The sequence below is a fragment of the Neoarius graeffei genome, chromosome 6 (genome assembly GCF_027579695.1).
Source record: "Neoarius graeffei isolate fNeoGra1 chromosome 6, fNeoGra1.pri, whole genome shotgun sequence".
Taxonomy (NCBI): Eukaryota; Metazoa; Chordata; class Actinopteri; order Siluriformes; family Ariidae; genus Neoarius; species Neoarius graeffei.
In genome coordinates, this window is record NC_083574.1 from 104,257,616 (window position 1) to 104,277,491 (window position 19,876).

General features: G+C 44.4%; 1 protein-coding gene across 1 annotated transcript in view; it reads right to left on the bottom strand.

Moving 5' to 3' along the window:
* The window catches only part of LOC132888480 (protein NLRC5-like), a 208,547-nt gene that overhangs the window by 99,453 nt on the left and 89,218 nt on the right, over positions 1–19,876 (bottom strand). Inside the window, exons 10-12 of the mRNA XM_060924526.1 lie at positions 15,637–15,829; positions 7,533–9,300; positions 7,026–7,199 (exon numbers count right to left, since the gene is read on the bottom strand). Of these exons, the coding sequence (XP_060780509.1) occupies positions 7,026–7,199; positions 7,533–9,300; positions 15,637–15,829 (2,135 nt within the window). The remainder of the gene's footprint in view (positions 1–7,025; positions 7,200–7,532; positions 9,301–15,636; positions 15,830–19,876) is intronic.

The following is a 19,876-nucleotide window of genomic DNA, read 5'->3' on the forward strand; positions in this document are numbered from 1 at the left end:
CTCTTTCTCCCCTCCCTTCTGTGTCCCGTCCTCACCCCATTCCCCCACCACGGAGACGGGGGCCGGCTCCACCCCAGCCGACCCGCCGCACCCGTGGTGCCCTCCCATTTCTCCCTTCTGTGTCTGTCTCTCCCCCCCCTCAGGTGAGTGAGCCCCAGAGCACCGGTGCAGAGGGAAAGCCCGGGCCAGTTTGCTGGCGCTGCGGGGAGCCGGGCCACCTGCAACAACAGTGCACAGCAATGGAGGTGGGCGCGGTGGTACAGATCCCCGACGCGCCAGAAGCTGCCCTCGATCGGGCCGGAGCGTATCGCATACCGGTGAGTGTCCAAGGGGCTACATATCAGGCGTTGGTGGATTCTGGTTGCAATCAGACCTCGATCCGCCAAAGCCTGGTGCAAGACGAGGCATTGGGGGGAGCACAGGGGGTGAAGGTGTTGTGTGTGTGCACGGGGATGTTCACAGCTACCCTTTGGTGTCAGTCCACATATTTTTCAGAGGGGAAAAATCTATAGTGAAGGCGGCGGTTAATCCTCGCCTTACCCACTCTTTAATTTTGGGGACTGATTGGCCGGGATTTCGGGGTTTAATGATGCGCCTAGTAAAGAGTGGGCCCTGCCATTTGACAGGGGGAGGTCCCGGTGTCGCTTTGGCTGGATCTGCTGTCGCAGAGCCGTCTACGTCATCTCTGCGACAGAGTGAGGAGCCACCGGCTCCTCCTCTTTCGGTTGGGGAATCCCTCCCGGATTTCCCATTAGAACAATCGCGAGATGAGACTCTGCGACATGCATTTGACCAAGTGAGAGTAATCGATGGTCAAACGCTCCAGCCGAACGCCACCCCGTCCTTCCCCTATTTTTCTATTATGAAGGATAGATTATACCGAGTGACGCAGGACACTCAGACGAAAGAGTGAGTCACACAGCTGTTAATTCCAAAGAGCCGCCGGGAATTGGTATTTCAGGTGGCTCACTTTAATCCCATGGCTGGACACCTAGGGCAGGATAAGACACTAGCCCGAATAATGGCCTGATTCTATTGGCCGGGGATTCGCGGCGATGTCCGTAGGTGGTGTACGGCGTGCCGCGAATGCCAGTTAGTAAATCCAGCGGCCATTCCAAAAGCACCTTTGCGCCCCCTACCATTAATTGAGACCCCGTTCGAAAGAATTGGGATGGATCTCGTCGGGCCATTAGATCGGTCAACACGAGGGTACCGCTTTATATTAGTCCTGGTGGACTATGCAACGCGATACCCGGAAGCGGTGCCTCTTCGCAATATCTCAGCATGCAGTATTGCGGAGGCCCTCTTCTGCGTCATCTCCCGAGTTGGAATCCCGAAAGAGATTCTGACTGACCAAGGCACCTCGTTTATGTCACGAACACTGAGCGAACTGTATGGGCTATTAGGTATCAAGCCGATCCGCACCAGCGTTTATCACCCAAAAACGGACGGTTTAGATGAACGGTTCAATCACACCCTCAAGAATATAATCAAAAAATTCGTAAGTGAGGACGCACGTAACTGGGATAAATGGCTCGAACCCTTGTTATATGCAGTACGAGAGGTCCCCCAAGCCTCCACGGGGTTCTCCCTGTTTGAATTGTTATACGGGCATAAGCCGCGCGGCATCTTAGATGTGCTGCGAGAAAATTGGGAGGAGGGACCTTCACAGAGTAAAAACGAAATTCAGTACGTTATGGACCTGCGCGCAAAACTCCACATGCTCACGCACCTAACTCAGGAGAATTTGCGGCAGGCCCAGGAACGGCAAGCCCACCTGTACAACAACGGCACGCGCCTTAGAGAGTTCACTCCGGGAGATAAGGTACTCGTACTGTTGCCCACGTCAAGCTCCAAATTAATCGCCAAGTGGCAAGGACCCTTTGAGGTCACACGGCGAGTCGGGGACGTCGACTATGAGGTGAAGCGAACGGACGGGGGGGCGCTACAGATCTACCACCTTAATCTGCTTAAACTCTGGAACGAGGAGGTCCCCGTGGCATTGGTGTCGGTAGTTCTGGAGAAGGTGGAGCTGGGGCCGGAGGTTCAAAAAGGGACATTGGCATCACGTACCTCTCCAGTCCCCTGTGGAGACCACCTCTCCCCGACCCAACTCGCGGAGGTCGCCCAGTTGCAGGCCGAGTTTTCGGATGTGTTCTCGCCCCTGCCCGGTCGCACTAACCTCATAGAACACCACATAGAGACGCCCCCGGGGGTGGTAGTGCGTAGCCACCCTTACAGGCTACCCGAACACAAAAAAAAGGTGGTTCGGGAAGAACTTCAGACCATGCTCGAAATGGGCATCGTTGAGGAGTCCCACAGTGACTGGAGCAGCCCGGTGGTCTTGGTACCCAAGGCTGACGGGTCGGTCCGGTTCTGTGTGGACTATAGAAAAGTCAACGCGGTGTCTAAATTCGACGCGTACCCAATGCCACGTATTGACGAGCTGCTCGATCGATTAGGCATGGCTTGCTTTTACTCGACACTGGATTTGACGAAGGGATATTGGCAGATCCCCTTGACTCCATTATCCCGGGAGAAAACGGCCTTTTCCACACCGTTCGGCTTACACCAATTTGTCACACTTCCTTTTGGGCTGTTTGGGGCACCCGCTATGTTTCAGCGGCTGATGGACAGGGTCCTCCGGCCCCACGCCACCTATGCGGCCGCCTATCTTGATGATATTATCATTTATAGTAACGACTGGCAGCGGCACCTGCAACACCTGAGGGTCGTCCTTAGGTCGCTGAGACGGGCGGGTCTCACTGCCAACCCGAAGAAGTGTGCGATTGGGCGGGTGGAAGTACGGTATCTGGGCTTCCACTTGGGCAACGGGCAGGTGCATCCCCAAATTAACAAGACAGCAGCGATTGCGGCCTGCCCGAGGCCCAAGACCAAAAAGGGGGTGAGACAGTTCCTGGGGCTGGCTGGCTACTATCGTAGGTTTATACCTAATTATTCGGACGTCACCAGCCCGCTGACTGACCTCACTAAAAAGGGGGTGCCAGATCTGGTCCAGTGGACAGAGCAGTGCCAGCGGGCTTTCTCTGAGGTAAAGGCTGCACTGTGTGGGGGGCCACTATTACACTCCCCTGACTTTTCTCTCCCTTTTGTGTTGCAGACTGACGCGTCGGACAGAGGGCTGGGGTCGGTGTTGTCCCAGGAGGTGGAGGGGGAGGACCGCCCCATTCTGTACATTAGCAGGAAGCTGTCGGTGCATGAGGGGCGCTACAGCACGATTGAGAAAGAATGCCTGGCGATCAAGTGGGCGGTCCTCGCCCTCCGTTACTACCTGCTGGGGCACCCTTTCACCCTCTGTTCAGACCACGCGCCCCTCCAGTGGCTCCACCGCATGAAAGATGCCAACGCGCGGATCACCCATTGGTATCTGGCACTCCAACCCTTCAATTTCAAGGTGGTCCACAGGCCGGGGGCGCAGATGGTCGTGGCGGACTTCCTCTCCTGTCAAGGGGGGGGGGGGGAGTCGGCTGCAGGCCGGACGGCCGCCCGGCCTGAGTCGGGCGGTGGGGGTATGTGGCAGCGGGGGCGTGGTCAAGCGCCGGTCTGTGACAGGAGGGCGGAGCCAGGGAAGGTGAGTGGCAGAATCACTACACCTGACGGTAATTAACCTGTGTTTGTGTGTCTTCCCAGTAACCGCGCCCTATTTAAGGAGGCAGAGGGAGAGCAGAGGAGAGCTCTTCCCGGGACAAGAACACAGCGTGTGTGTGTGTGTATTTACCTGAATAGAACCGTTGTTATACTGAAAAGTCTGGCAATAAATGCCTATTCTTACCTGAAGCTTTGTCCTGCCGTCCTCTGTGCTCCACCCACACCTCAGAGAGCTCTACAGTGATGTTGTTTTAGGTCATATTTATTCAGAAATATAGAAAATTCAATAGGGTTCACAAACTTTCAAGCACCACTGTATGAGCCATCAAGCCATGTACAAGGTCATCCTGGAAGAAAACTTGCTTCCTTCTGCTCTGACCATGTTCCCTAACGCTGAGGATTGGGTCTTCAGCAGGACAATGCTCCATGCCACACAGCCAGGTCAATCAAGGTGTGGATGGAGAACCACAAGATCAAAACCGTTATGGCCAGCCCAATCTCCACACCTGAACCCCACTGAGAACCAAATATTAGTGTGTGCAACTTTTTTTTGGCAGGGCAGTATGTATTAGGATCCAAATTGGGTTATAAGTAGGCATATCAGCTAAAAATTCAAATTCATTCCAAGTTGCTTGAAACTGCTCTCACTGAATTCAGAAGTGAACGCAGAACAACATACTTGTTACATAATTAAAATATGTTTAAATCCGTTCTCGAGATATCACAAATCAAAGATTTAAAAAACGGTTTAATTTTTAGAAAACTGCCATAATATTCTGTATGAGGATCACATGGGCCGAAATGGGCCTCATTAACCAATGAGATCAAATGTTTTTTCATAATAACTTTATTTTCCAATATATTTACATGGAAATTAGCAGCACATAGATGGTTGTAGACTGAATACAAAATTTAAAAAATTAGTAAAAACCAATCATGCAAATTAGTATTTAATTAGTATTAATTATGCTAATTAGGTTAAAAAGTTAAATCGGTACACTCAACGAAAAAGGAATAAAAGATTATTTCTAATCCCCTTTTTGTGCCATGTGGGGCTTTCTGTTTCTCAAAAGCAGGGCCTACTAGTGTTTATTATTTAAAATCTTATTCCGACCACTAAGATCCCAATATTTTTCATCAAAACAACTACAGTCATATTCTATAATAGTTATTTATTTACAGGAATCAGTTTGATTTGAAAAAATAAATGGGTAAAGCTGTGAAAACTTACTTCAAATCTCTCGTGAATCAGAACATCAAAACTAGCAGAGGGGACATTTTGCTGAATCCTTCATCAGAAACAGTGAGAGAACATCCCTATAAAAGTGATCTGATTGATATTGAAAAGTAATCCAGCAGGAAACCGATCAGGGGAAAGAGAGAGAGAGAGAGAGAGAGAGAGAGAGCCTGACTGCTTTCCCGTCACTCAGAAAGAAAAGCACTGGCAGTTTCCCGACATCCTGTGAGCAGAGTTTTTACTCTGTTGTACCGACTTCAACCTGCCGTTACTCCCAAAGTACTGAACAGATCTTAACCAGATCCATTTCTTTGGAAAGTAGAGATTATACGATTTTTAATGAGAATATTCACGATAGAAAATATTCAAGAGTTAAGCAATGACAGGTTTGGAAACTTGAGCTCTTAAGCTACAAAAGCAGGAACAAAAACAATGTGTAACATCCACATAATAATCATTATTAGGCTTTATTAAATTATTTTTATGACATTGATTTTATATTATTTTTATTACTACTACCAGTAATACTATTGCACTGCTTATATAGTGAGATATTACTGTACCTTAATATCTTCAGAATACAGCTTTGGTTCTTCAGTCCTTCAGATAATTGCTGGACACCTGAATTCTGTAGGCCGTTCTTACTCAAGTCCAACTCAGTTAGAAAACGGTGTGAACTGAGAACTTCAGCCAGAGCTTTACAGCTTTCCATCATCAGATTACATTCAGTCAGTCTAAAAAGAAAAAGGTCCACCACTTTTACAATGAGTTCAACCACACAATGCATGGAAAATAATCAACGTTCAGGGAATTAAAGTTCAATGTTTTATTTTTGATATGTCACTCTTAATGCATGTTTCAATATAATAATAATAATAATAATAATAATAATAATAATAATAATGTGCACACGTGAGTGTCTCAGCTCTGCAGTGTGGATCCTTCAGTAGAGCAGAGAGCTGCTTCACTTCGGAGTCTCCTTTTATTTTCCCCCTCAGGTTCAGATGCGTCTGCAATAAGGGGTTTGTCTCTAAAACTTTAGTCAGACGACCACAGGCTTCTTCTGCTTCAGGACTTTTCAACAGTCTGTGAGGGGAAAAGTTTACTCGAACACTGATCAACATCAACTGCATTATCTTAAATATGCCTCGCTGTAGCATTCGGGACTCATCAAAAACAGAGATTATTTTTAAATCTTTATCTTTGAAAATATCTTTGGCCATATCAGGACACTGCTTTATATAAAAAAAGTTTCAATGTTTTTTTTTTTTCAATAGAAGAATACATGCTTATACTGTTATAAAATCTGTTTGTTAGAATAACCAATTATCAGGGACCTTAATAAAAATAATCATTTTTGGTTTCCTTGAAACATTTAAACACTGAACATTTCCCTTTCAAACATTCCTGTTATTTATAATTTACTCACCTCAGTGTTGTTAGTTTACAGTCTGGATCCTGGAGTAAATCAGTGAGCAGCTTCACTCCTGATGCTCCAGGGTCGTTCCCTCTGAGATCCAGCTCTATCAGGTGGGATGATTTCAGAGCTTCAGCCAGAGCAGCGTATCCTTCCTCTGTTATCCTGCAGTCTGAAAGTCTGTGTAAAATATTGTCAGAGAGGAGACAGAATAAAATGGATGAACATCAAAGGAAGCAATATAGAGTTAAGAAGCTCTTTGGCACACTGAGAAACATGGCGTTTCTAATTATATTATATTAAAAAAACTGAAGACATCAGTCTAAGAGGACAAAAGCCTTTTGTTATTTAATCATGAAGATCACACCATGAAATCTAATATTTTCTTTTTGATCCGATTCACACCAAATTGATTCACGATTACGCACATCACTGACCAAACATTCCACATTTTCACTCTGTCAAACTGCACCTACTTTTTTTTTAATTGAGCACAGTTATGATTTCAGTTATTTAATCTTTTGACATGCAGCATCATTAAAGCTTTTTATTCACTCATTATTTCAGTGTTTGATCGTATGGATTCATATCAGAATTAAAGTGAAATATTGTGTGTTCTGTCATTTGAACATGTAAGCTGTATCTCACCATTAACCTGAAATTCTTTTTCCAAACACTTCATTCAGTGTTCACTTGTGGTTTAAGGGAGATTTATAAGCAACCATTCTGGTGAAGTCGACCCAATAGGAGAGATGAACTCACCCCAGTTTCTCCAGTTTACAGTTTGGATTCTTCAGTCCAACACAAAGCTGCTTCACTCCTGAGTCCTCCAGATGGTTTCTGCTCAGATCCACCTCAGTCAGTTTGGAGGATTCAGAGCTGAGAACTGTGTGTAAAGCTGAGCAGCTTCTCTCTGTCAGGTTACAATCACTGAGCCTGAAAGGAGAATCTGAACTGAGTAAAAACCATCTGTCTTTTGTTGCACCACCAACTACCAAGTTCCAAGCTTTCTGCCCATTATAAAGGAGACAGTTAATTAATGTTCATGGGTTTCAAATGAGTTGTTCCAAACACATAAGCATCTGATGTTCAGCCATGCAAAATACAAACATTCACTTTGATGGCAATTTCAAAAGCTCAAGTTCATGTCAAGCTACAAATCTAGTGTTAGTGTTATGCCATTTAATCAGTGTCTTATTGTCTTGTTGTAGCCATGAAAGTGCTTTTGGATGACAAAACTTGCTAAATGGAGAAACAGGTTTTACTTACAGAGCTGTTGTGGCTTCCTGGACGACTGGTAGCAGTCTTTTAAAGCATTCATCTGATCTTATGAATTTCTGTAGCTCAAACACTTCCAGATCCTCATCTGATGTCAGCAACACAAAGACCAGAGCAGACCACTGAGCAGGTGAGAGTTCAGCTTCAGAGAGACGTCCTGAGCTCATGTAACTTTGGATCTCTTTCACGAGTGAATCATCTTTTAACTCATTCAGACAGTAAAACAGATTGATTGATCTCTCTGGAGATGGATTTTGATTAAATTTGCCCTTGATGTAGTTAATTATGTCTTTCTGACAGTCAGAGCTGCTTCCTGTGTGTGTCAGCAGACCTCGAATGAGCTTCTGATTGGACTCCAATGACAGGCCCAGAAGGAAGCGGAGGAAAAGATCCAAGTGTCCATTTTCACTCTCCAAAGCCTTGTCTACTGTAATTCTGAGGAAATCAATAGCTTTTGTTTCCTTGCTCTCTTCAAGCTGTTCAAAAACATTCTTCTTTTCATTTCTGAGCAATAGGTAAGTAAACAAGGCAGCAATGAACTCCTGAATGCTGAGATGAACAAAGCTGAAAAACGTCTGTCCAAATCTGCCAGTCTCCTGAGTGCACAGTCCTGAGTACACCTTTATGTTATTGAGCTCAATTCCACAGGCTTTGAGATCTTCTGCATAGAAAATCAGGTTTCCTTCCAGGTGACTAAAGGCAAGCTTTCCCAGTGAAAGAATTCCCTCTTTATCCCACGGAATGTCTGAGGCATTGTTTCTATTGTATTTCTTGTCTCCCTGTATGGTCTGAAAGATAAGAAAACGTGTGTACATCTCTGTCAGAGTCTGTGGAATGTCTTCCTTGTCTGTTCCTCCCAAAATCTCCTGAAGAACAGTCGCCGTAACCCAACAGAAGACTGGAATATGACACATGATGAAGAGGCTTTTTGAGCCTTTAATATGATCAATGATTGTGTTGGCCAGATTCTCATCTCTGATGTTCTTTCTGAAGTACTCCACTTTTTGTACATCATTGAAGCCACGCACCTCTGTGACCCGGTCCACATGTTCAGCTGGGATCTTAGCAGCTGCTGCTGGTCGAGTGGTTATCCAGATGAGAGCAGACGGAAGAAGATTTCCTTTCATAAGGCTTGTCATTATAGTGTCCAGTGAGGCTGGCATTGATGCATCAGTCCACATCTCATTCTGATGGAATGATAGAGGAAGTCGACACTCATCCAGGCCATCAAAGATGAGCATGACTTTATACCTCTTTGTGAATCTCATTCCTTTTACTTCTGGAAAGAAATAATAGATGAGGTCCCTTAAACTGCGCATTTCCTTCTCCATCAGGTTCAGTTCTCTGAAAGGCAGTGGAAATATGAACTGAATGTCCTGATAGTCATTCCCTTCAGCCCAGTCTAGAACAAACTTCTGCACACAGATGGATTTTCCAATGCCAGCGACCCCCTGTGTCACCACAGTTCGGACAGGTTTCTCTTCTTCATGTAATGGTTTGAACATGTCCTTGCATTCAATTTGTTCTTCTTGCTCAATTTCATGGTCTCCATTTTTTCCACGAGTTTTTTGCTTTTCAATTTGTCTCACCTCGTGTTCTTCTTTTATTTGTCCACTTCCACCTGCAGTGATGTACAGATCTGTGTAGATGTTGCTCAGAATGCTTGACTCTCCCCGCTTTGCAATTCCTTCCCATACACACTTATACTTCTTACACAGGTTTGATTTGAGTGCACGCTGTTGAACTTCTATGAGCGCATCTAATTAAAAAATTAGAAAACACAAGAAAGACAAATATATTAATTAAATACATTTCAACTATCAAACAGTAAAGACATCGCTACATTTAGTCATATAGTTAAGACAAATACAGAAATTAGGGTGTGGTCAAATGTTGGCTTTGGATGGAGAGGAGGCGGGTTGAACAGGCAGATAACACATGATCATTCTCAGCTTTTTGTTACCACCTGCTGAATCATTGCCAGTAATCACACTGAAGACCTGAGAATTTGGAGCAGCCTCTAAACATGGCCGCTCCGGGCTACACTTCCCAAGCACCACAGCACCCTTCATCTCCGGAATTCTAGGAAGGACACCTGTTTCCCATTTCCCCGTAATTACTTCCCTATATAAGCCCAGCATTCACAAACACTCACCATGAAGTATCGTTCTGTGTTCCCGTGCCTGATCATACCGAGTCTTCTTACTTTCTGCCTGACTTCTAGTGTGTTTGACTTTGTTTACATTCATTTCTGACTCTGATTACTCGCCTGCCCTTTGACATTCTGTTTGTGAATCACCCGACCCCTGCCCGTCCCTGACTACGTCTTCAGACTGCTGTTTTGAATTTGGTTATCAGTTTGCGATGTACCCGCTCTCCCCTGTATCCATAAATGCCTGCACCCTGACACTCATGTGTGCATTTTTTATGCTCTCTCTCTCTCTCTCTCTCACACACACACACACACACACACACACACACACGCGCATGGAGCATGAGCTTGAACATGAACCCACAACTGGTACTGCCCATTTTGATTTATATTTACTTTTGATGGTGAATTAATTTGAATGTGTGCTGAAAAGTTGAAAAATAAAAGTGAGCCCGAAGCTTTAGTGTAAGTCTGAGTGAAAATCCTGAGTCTTCTGCCTTGCACACGCACAGGGTTCTACAGTGATGGTGAAATCCAGGAGAGAGGACTCAGATGCTGCCATAGAATCCTCCCAACTATGTAAAATCATAAAGTCTCTTGCCAGCCTCCACCAAACCCAAAACCAACCCATGAAGCCATTCATCTTCTCTGTCTCTCCATGTTCTGTTTTTCAATAGACAGGGGAAACATCTCTTGCCCACCAGAACTGGAACAAAGCCCTGGCAGGTTTGTTGGCACTGAGGGGAATTCAGCGATTTCCAGGATCAGGTTCAGTTCTGGCCAGGGAGACAATGCTGGATACTAATTTTTCCACCCACACTGAGCTCTAAATTACTTGTAAAGTGGCAAGGAACCTTTGAGATCACACAGCAAGTTGGGGAAGTCGACTATAAGATCAGGCAAATGGATAGAGGCAATGCACTGTAACTATACCACCTTAATCTCCTTAAACAATGGAGAGAGATGGTTCTTGTGGCTCTGGTAGGTCCTGAGAGGGAGGAGCCGAGACCAAGTCAAGTCAAAGCATTTATTGTTATATGCACAGATAAAACACTTTTTTTACAATGAAATTCCCTTGTTGCCCAGTTTGAATGCAGGGAGGAAAGTAAAAAGTAAAAATAAACAAAGGAAAAAAGGTGAAAATGCGATAATTCTAATGTACACTCGACAATATACAACATACAGTCCAATGTACAATATATGTTCCAATGCAAATATATAGAGTCTAATGTGCCATATACAGTCTGATGTACAATTTACTGTGTACATTTTATGTGCAGGGGCGGCACGGGGGTGTAGTGGTTAGCGCTGTCGCCTCACAGCAAGAAGGTCCGGGTTCGAGCCCCATGGCCGGCGAGGGCCTTTCTGTGCGGAGTTTGCATGTTCTCCCCGTGTCCGCGTGGGTTTCCTCCGGGTGCTCCGGTTTCCCCCACAGTCCAAAGACATGCAGGTTAGGTTAACTGGTGACTCTAAATTGACCGTAGGTGTGAATGTGAGTGTGAATGGTTGTGTGTCTATGTGTCAGCCCTGTGATGACCTGGCGACTTGTCCAGGGTGAACCCCGCCTTTCGCCCGTAGTCAGCTGGGATAGGATCCAGCTTGCCTGCGACCCTGTAGAACAGGATAAAGCGGCTAGAGATAATGAGATGAGAGTTTATGTGCAGTGCAATATCAGTTCAGTGCACAAATCTTAGTTTACTGAGCAAATCTGTGTAAGTTCTATGTACAGTGTGATTTATATACCAGAGGTGCTGCTAAAAAACCTCTGCTCATTACACCCCCTTCCCCTGTGGAGAACATCCCTCATGGTCCCTGTAGTGTATGCCAACTCACATGGCATGCGTGATGAGGTCATGAGTTGCGTGTGTGTGTGTGGTAGAAGCAGAGACGTGAATAAAGCAAGATGATAACTGTCATTAGTGTACTGTTGTTAGTGTTAATTAGAGGTACAAACTACAAATGGTGATGAGGATGTAAAACAGAACACTGTATTGTGCAAGAGAAACTAATGTTAGTTAATGCATGAAATTAAATCTGATGAGGAGGAGGGAAGAGAAGTGAGTGGCTTTAGCATGGTGCTAAGTTTACTGGTGGTACCGTAGCTCCCTTCGATGTGTTAAGCCCAGCGCACATGAGCGATTTCTCATCACAAGTGTGTTGCGATTTTTGGATGCAAGTTTCCCCTCTCAAGTAGCTGCATGTGTGCGTTATCTGTGACCGGTGGGCAATTTGGGGAGGAGGATGCAAGTCACATGGAAATCACGTGACTACTTCACAGGTGGGGATTGGCTTAGCCTTTGGAGGTGATCGCTTTGTCATCACAAAGACACGCACACGTGGCAATATCTCTGCAACAAGTCAGCAATTGGCGATTTTTTTGTCACAGAATATCAAGCATGTTTGATACCTATGATCTGTCGCAAGCAACAAAAAAAATTGCCGTCGCAAATATCCGCATATGAAGCAATTTTTTGCTTGCGTCAAAAAGTCACACAATCAAGCACCAGGCTTTAAGCGACTCAGCTAATGTCGATATCCGCTGGCAGAAGTGGATAAATAGTTTTAAACTCTATTTAGCCGTGTCAGGAATCTGCAAGAATGCACAGAAAAAGGCCTTAATGCTACACTTAGCAGGAGCTGAAGTCCAGGGTAGCTTCTTCACTCTAAACGACACTGCAGACGATGTTGACTATGATGGTGCTGTACACAAGTTAAATGAATATTCTGCACCGCAGAAAAACATCCCCTACGAGAGACATGTGTTTAGACAAACAAAACAAGCACAAGGAGAGTCCATGGATAGTTTTGTGAGTAGATTAAAGAAGCTAGCAGCTACATGTGAATCCGGAGATAATGGAGATGATTTCATACGTGATCAAGTGATTGACAAGTGCACTTCAATCACGCTGCGCAGACGGCTGCTGCATGAGAAAGATTTGAAACCCTCAGGGCTCCAGGAAATTGCAAGAGCAATGGAGATAGCAGATCAACAAGCTGCAAGGATGGAGAAATTAACAGTTAATGCTGTGCAGAAAAAAACATGAAAAAAGTAGAGGCAAAACAATAAGATCTAAATTCTCCAAAGTTCAAGATCAGTCACCAGGGGAGGGGCACAGCATGAAGCGTTACAGGTGTGGGCGTGCAGGACACATGAGCCGAGAGTGCACAATAACAAGTACAAGTAAATGACCAGCCAGTAGACATGTTGATAGACTCAGTGGCTTCATGTAATACTGTGACTGTGTCTAAGTTTAAGCAGTAGAAGTCAAAAAGTGACCTCGAGCTACAGTGCCCAGAGAAGAAAGTCTATCCAGTCGCCTCTACAATGCCACTCCCTGTAAAAGGTATTTTCGCTGCTGATTTCAAAGCAAATAAGAGATCAGAAACTGTCTTCTGCAAAAATCCAAGTGATTGAAGAAACACAAATCAGTGTGTTGGGCAAAAAGACTGTTGTTGGACATGTGTGGTCCATTTCCATGTGTGGTCCATTTCCATCAGGAGACCATCTACTGGTACTGACTGACTACTACTCCAGGTGGGTGAGGGTTGATATCCTCCAAAACCCCGCCTCTGCGAACATAATTAAATGTCTGAGACACTCATTTGCAACACACGGAATCCCAGAATGCATAGTGACAGACAATGGCACTCCATTTCTGTCAAAGGAGTTCAAAACATATCTACAGGAGAGCAGAATCGCACACTGCCGCATCATGCCATATTGGCCTCAGGCGAATGGCGGAGTTGAAAGACAGAACAGAACTCTTTGTAAGGCCAGACGTGCAGCTCACGCTGAAGGGAAGGACTGGCGCACTGAGCTGGACGTCTTCCTTCTGGCCTACCGCAGCACCCCTCACTGTGTCACAGGCCGCAGTCCGGCTGAGCGACTATTCAACCACCAGATCAGAACCAAATTTCCTGAACTGTCAGTGGATTGCCAGCTGCAACCTACAAGACAGGATGCTGCTGTTCGCATGACTGATACTGTGAAGGAGAAGGGACGTTTAGATGCAGACAGAATCAGAAGAGCAAAAGAAAGCACAGTGAAACAGGGTGACAAAGTATCGTTATGTCAGTAGAAACAAAAACTTTCGACACCATTTGAATGTGACCCCTATACGGTGGTAAATCGAAAAGGTCAATCAGGTATTCTTAAGAAGGACAGCAAGAAGATGATGCATCATGTATCATTTGTGAAGCGATGGGTTGAGCCGGAACAAGAGACTGGTGTGCTGATGTGTGCAGCTGGACCTGCTGAGACAGTGTCTGATGAAACCCCTCAGCAGGAAGGTAGACCTCAAAGAGCTGGGAGGCTGCCAACTCATCTTACAGACTTTGTCACTGAGGCAGACAGTGCCATAAGGGGCAGAATAATCCCCGGCATGGGTCTTAATGGCAGGGTAGTCCACCCTCACCATTCAGGTTATGGTATGTGATTGGAAGAAAAGAATGAAAATGCTCTGTCTAAAGAAAAGGTTTTGTCAGAAAAAAAGTGAAAGTTTTCTAAAGTAAAGATTGTTTTGATATATTTTGTGTAAACGGAAGAAGTTAATGTTTTCCTAAAACTGAAGATTGTTTTGATATATATTTAGGGTAAACTGAATAAGTTTTGTTAAAACTGAATTTATAGTTATGATAATGCTTCTTGTTTGAACTGCAAAGTTTGGGTACATTTCTAGCCTTAACAGAAGGATTTTGGTTACATTTCTAAGCGAGATTGAATTTATGTTTGCGATGCAAGTGTACTGAACACGGGTGTGTAGGAGTTAGAATAAGGTTACGCTAAGATTACTTGAAGTTAGTATTACTGTATTGGATGTTGAAGATGCTATTACAAGTTTGATATGGTGTCAACAATGTAACTAATGGACTGAGATAGTTCACAGTTAATGTTTATGTTAATGAGTTATTATGATGTCAGTCATCATCTAAGAAGGGGAGGGATGTAGTGTGTGGCGACTTACATGGCATGCGTGATGACATCATGTGTTGTGTGTGTGTGTGTGTGTGTGTCGGAAGCAGAGACGTGAATAAAGCGAGATGATAACTGTCCGAGCAGTGTACTGTCGTTAGTGTTAATTAGAGGTACAAACACTGCAGTCCCAGAGGTCACAGTTTGCCATGATGCAAGGGGAATGTTCTGATGTGTTTTTGCCTCGACCTGCTCACACAAACCTCAGAGACCTCAAACACAGGTTGAGACTCTGCCAAGTGTGGTGGGACACAGCTGTCCCCATCATTGACCCAAGCACAAAAATATGGTTTGGTAGGAACTCAAGGCTATATTCAACATCGGAGTAATCGAGGAGCCAAACAGTGATTGGAGCAGCCCTGTGTTCTTGGTGCCCACTCTTGCATTAGTTTGGTTTTGCAGATGGATCTGTTAGACAAAGAGCTGGGGGCCATTTTGTCCCAGGTGGTGGAGGCGGCAAAATGCCCAGTGCTGTACATCAGCTGAAAACTCCCAGTAAAGGAGAGTAAGTACAGCATAATTGAGAAGGAACGTTTGGCCCTCAAACCTACGAGGGCCCCCTTTACCCTCTGTTCCAATCACGCCACACTGATGCTTGATCATGTGTGATGATTCTCACCTGTGTCTTCTTACCCCCAGCCTACTTTTTGTGCTTTTTGACTGCCATGAGCCAGAGAGAGAGAGAGAGAGAGAGAGAGAGACCGAGCTGGCAGAGCATAACACATATACATGCATGGAGCGTGAGCTTGAGCAGGGTGTCACCCCTTGTCATTTGTGCTTATTTTTGAAAGCTCACGTTTGAAAAATAAAAGAGAACCTGAAGCTCTGTTAAAAATCAGAGTCTTCTTAAACATACACACACACACACACACACCCTGTGTTCTACATATGGACAGTAGTATGAAAATTTCAAACGACTATTTTACATATTTTCCTTCTTAAGAAACATCAGATACTGTCAGATCTCTTACCTTGGAGTGCATCAGCGAGATCATTGTGTTCCATCAACTTCAGAAAGTACAATGCCATATCAAGAGCTGCTTCTTTAATGCTCCACAGATCATCTCTCACCTCTCCATAATATCTGGTGTTTTCTTTCCTCAGAAATTTCTTAAACATCTCCAGCTCGTGTTTGATAAAGACAATCATCTTAATTTCGAGATCCTTCACAAAACACAGAAAATGAAATGCAGAACTATGTTATGATAAAATACCGTATGACCTTTTTTGTCTTCCTGACAATTTTAATATTTCATTTGATTCCTCATGACTGAAAAAAGTTCTAAACACAGCAGGCAGGTGCATAAAGATTAGGGAGAGAGAGAGAGAGAGAGAGAGAGATGTATTCAGGAAATAAAATGTCATACTGATGTTAACAATTAACAAGATTTCGCAACCAATCTTTTTTCTTTCTTTTTTTTTTAACCAAAAGCTGAATGTAGACATTAAACACCAACTCAATAACCCTGATGTACTCTGTGCGCTACCAGGTGTATTTAATTTCAGAGAGTGCCTAGATGATCCTACAGTGTCCTTGTCTTGCAGGTTTCAGTGTCCCGGTGCTGCTGTGCCTTCATTCATGCAGACTCTGCTACGTTCTGATGTACGATGTGCCTTAATCATCATCCCCATTACAGAAAAGGATCCAAAACTGATAAATTAAACACATCTCCTCACGTGCATATTCACATGTTAATATAAACTTAGTAACACCATGAGTACCAACACACCTGAAGTACCACCAGTGAAGAGGCAACAGAGCAGATTGCTGATGGCCAGAGATTTGTGAGTGAAGCCGTACTAACTGACTAACCTGAACAAGGCCCTTAACTCCATCTGCTCCAGCAGCGCTCCATCATGGCTGACCCTGTGCTTCCTAACAAACTGAGATATGCAAAGTAAAGAACTGTAATGTGTGTGTGTGTGTGTGTGTGTGTGTGTGGCAAATAAAGGTGTATTTGTCTTTTTCTATTAGTGTTGCATTGTTCAAAGCCTGCCAGTGCTTCTGCTATTTGAAATTGGTTCAAAGAAAAAAAAGAGAGATCTGCATTGTTATCAAAGATCATCTGTACGTCCCTCCTCATTCCAAAAGACTTGCTAAAACAGTGCTCCCGACTGACAACAAGGGAAGGGAGGGAGAGGGGGAGAGACCAAGGCTCGGTCACTATTCATAAGTTATTCCAGCAGATCCAGAACAAGGGCAGGTTTACTCAGGACCAGAAAGCAGATGATCATCTCAGACACTGTTAGGCCCAGGACCTAATGAGCAGTAACGCCCAGAACAGACCAGTTTCTTTCTACCCAATATTTCCTGACCAAAAATGGCGTCCTATATTAAAATTCACTGAACCAAAGGAAGTCAATGCTCTTGGAGCTTCCTCAGTCCAAAACGGACACTACTATGCTCCTGGGCTCCCTATTTAATGACTATAGTTTTAGGCCCTAGTTGCTGCCGATATGGGGAAGGTTTCCTGATAACATTAGCCTTTAGAGCTAAAGAGCGAGTTAAGAGATGCTCTTAAGCAACGAACATCGTCTCTGTACGTGGTTTTCCCGAACTCACTCGTAAGAAGGAGTCTTACGCTACGTTCACACTGCAAGGCTTAATGCTCAATTCCGATTTTTTTGTGAAATCCGATTTTTTTGTGAGGTCGTTCACATTAACAAATATATGCGACTTGTATGTGATCCTCAGTATGAACGAAAAGTGACCTAAAAGTGTTCCGCATGCGCATTGCAGGATACGATGACGTCACACGCAGTGAGCATGGCCAGTGTTTACGGAAGTAAAACCGCCCGGTTGCGGTATGACCCATCCAATCTAGCTTGAATAGCTGCATCCCCCCAAATGGAAATCAGCTCCCTAACCTCTGCGTCCTTCCATTGAGAAGATTCAGAACCTTCACAGCCCGAAGCGTCCCTCGCATTGATGTCATGCGCAGGGGCGCAGATACGTTTTTTTGAACTGGGGGGGACAAAAAACTGGGGGGGACAAAGCTGCCAGCAAACCAACCCCAACCCCGATATGCCTGTCAAACTTGTTGTGGGTTACCATAGCAACCAAGCACGAGCTCGCAACCTGTGCAGTCTGCGCAGCTCAACCAACCGAATATCAGTCTTTGTTTTATGTGAGTTGTTGCAACTATATGTATACACTGCTGTGCACCTCAATAAACCGAATGGTAATTAGTCTTTTGATTTTTCCCTGAGGTTTGCCTTATGCAAAGAAAGACAGCATAGACGTTTTTTCCTCCCTATAAGTGGGGGGGACCGAACGAGGTGAATTTAAATCTGGGTGGGACGAGTCCCCCCCTCTATCTGCGCCCGTGATTATGCGCCATGTTGTTGTAACTTTTTTTGAGAGACCCGCCGCCTACTTCAGCGCAGAATAGTGACGTTTGTGGCTCGTTGATGACGTGTAAGTCGGATGAATGCGACCTGGCGGTTCAGACTGAAGTCGCATATGAAAAGAGCGGATAGGAATCGGAATTAGGACCACATATCCAAACGGCCTGGGTCGGATTTGAAAAAATCGGATCTGTGTCGTTCATATTGTCAATAAAAGATCGGATACAGGTCACATATGGGCGAAAAGATCGGATTTGAGTCACTTCAGCCTGCAGTGTGAACGTAGCCATAAGAGCAACATTATGAAGAGCTTCTTTGCAGCAGGTATCCTTGATATACATATTAGTAGTTTCTAAAGGTATTCGTACTGTAGTTGCTGAAGGCATTAGTAGCTGCTAAAGGTATTCGTACTGTAGTTGCTGAAGGCATTAGTAGCTGCTAAAGGTATTCGTACTGTAGTTGCTGAAGGCATTAGTAGTTTCTAAAGGTATTCGTACTGTAGTGCTGAAGGCATTAGTAGCTGCTAAAGGTATTCGTACTGTAGTTGCTGAAGGCATTAGTAGTTGCTAAAGGTATTCGTACTGTAGTTGCTGAAGGCATTAGTAGTTTCTAAAGGTATTCGTACTGTAGTTGCTGAAGGCATTAGTAGTTGCTAAAGGTATTCGTACTGTAGTTGCTGAAGGCATTAGTAGTTTCTAAAGGTATTCGTACTGTAGTTGCTGAAGGCATTAGTAGCTGCTAAAGGTATTCGTACTGTAGTTGCTGAAGGCATTAGTAGCTGCTAAAGGTATTCGTACTGTAGTTGCTGAAGGCATTAATAGCTGCTAAAGGTATTTGTACTGTAGTTGCTGAAGGCATTAGTAGCTGCTAAAGGCATTCGTACTGCAGTTGCTGAAGGCATTAGTAGCTGCTAAAGGTATTCGTACTGTAGTTACTGAAGGCATTAGTAGCTGCTAAAGGTATTCGTACTGTAGTTGCTGAAGGCATTAGTAGCTGCTAAAGGTATTCGTACTGTAGTTGCTGCAGGCATTAGTAGCTGCTAAAGGTATTTGTACTGTAGTTGCTGAAGGCAGTAGTAGCTGCTAAAGGTATTCGTACTGTAGTTGCTGAAGGCATTAGAAGTTTCTAAAGGTATTCGTACTGTAGTTGCTGAAGGCATTAGTAGCTGCTAAAGGTATTTGTACTGTAGTTGCTGAAGGCATTAGTAGCTGCTAAAGGTATTCGTACTGTAGTTGCTGAAGGCATTAGTAGCTGCTAAAGGTATTCGTACTGTAGTTGCTGAAGGCATTAGTAGCTGTTAAAGGTATTTGCACTGTAGTTGCTGAAGGCATTAGTAGTTGCTAAAGGTATTTGTACTGTAGTCGCTGAAGGCATTAGTATATGCTAAAGGTATTTGTACTGTAGTTGCTGAAGGCATTAGTAGCTGCTAAAGGTATTCGTACTGTAGTTGCTGAAGGCATTAGTAGCTGTTAAAGGTATTTGCACTGTAGTTGCTGAAGGAATTAGTAGCTGCTAAAGGTATTCATACTGTAGTTGCTGAAGGCATTAGTAGTTGCTAAAGGTATTCGTACTGTAGTTGCTGAAGGCATCAGTAGCTGCTAAAGGTATTCGTACTGTAGTTGCTGAAGGCATTAGTAGTTGCTAAAGGTATTCGTACTGTAGTTGCTGAAGGCATTAGTAGCTGCTAAAGGTATTTGTACTGTAGTTGCTGAAGGCATTAGTAGTTGCTAAAGGTATTCGTACTGTAGTTGCTGAAGGCATTAGTAGCTGCTAAAGGTATTTGTACTGTAGTTGCTGAAGGCATTAGTAGTTGCTAAAGGTATTCGTACTGTAGTTGCTGAAGGCATCAGTAGCTGCTAAAGG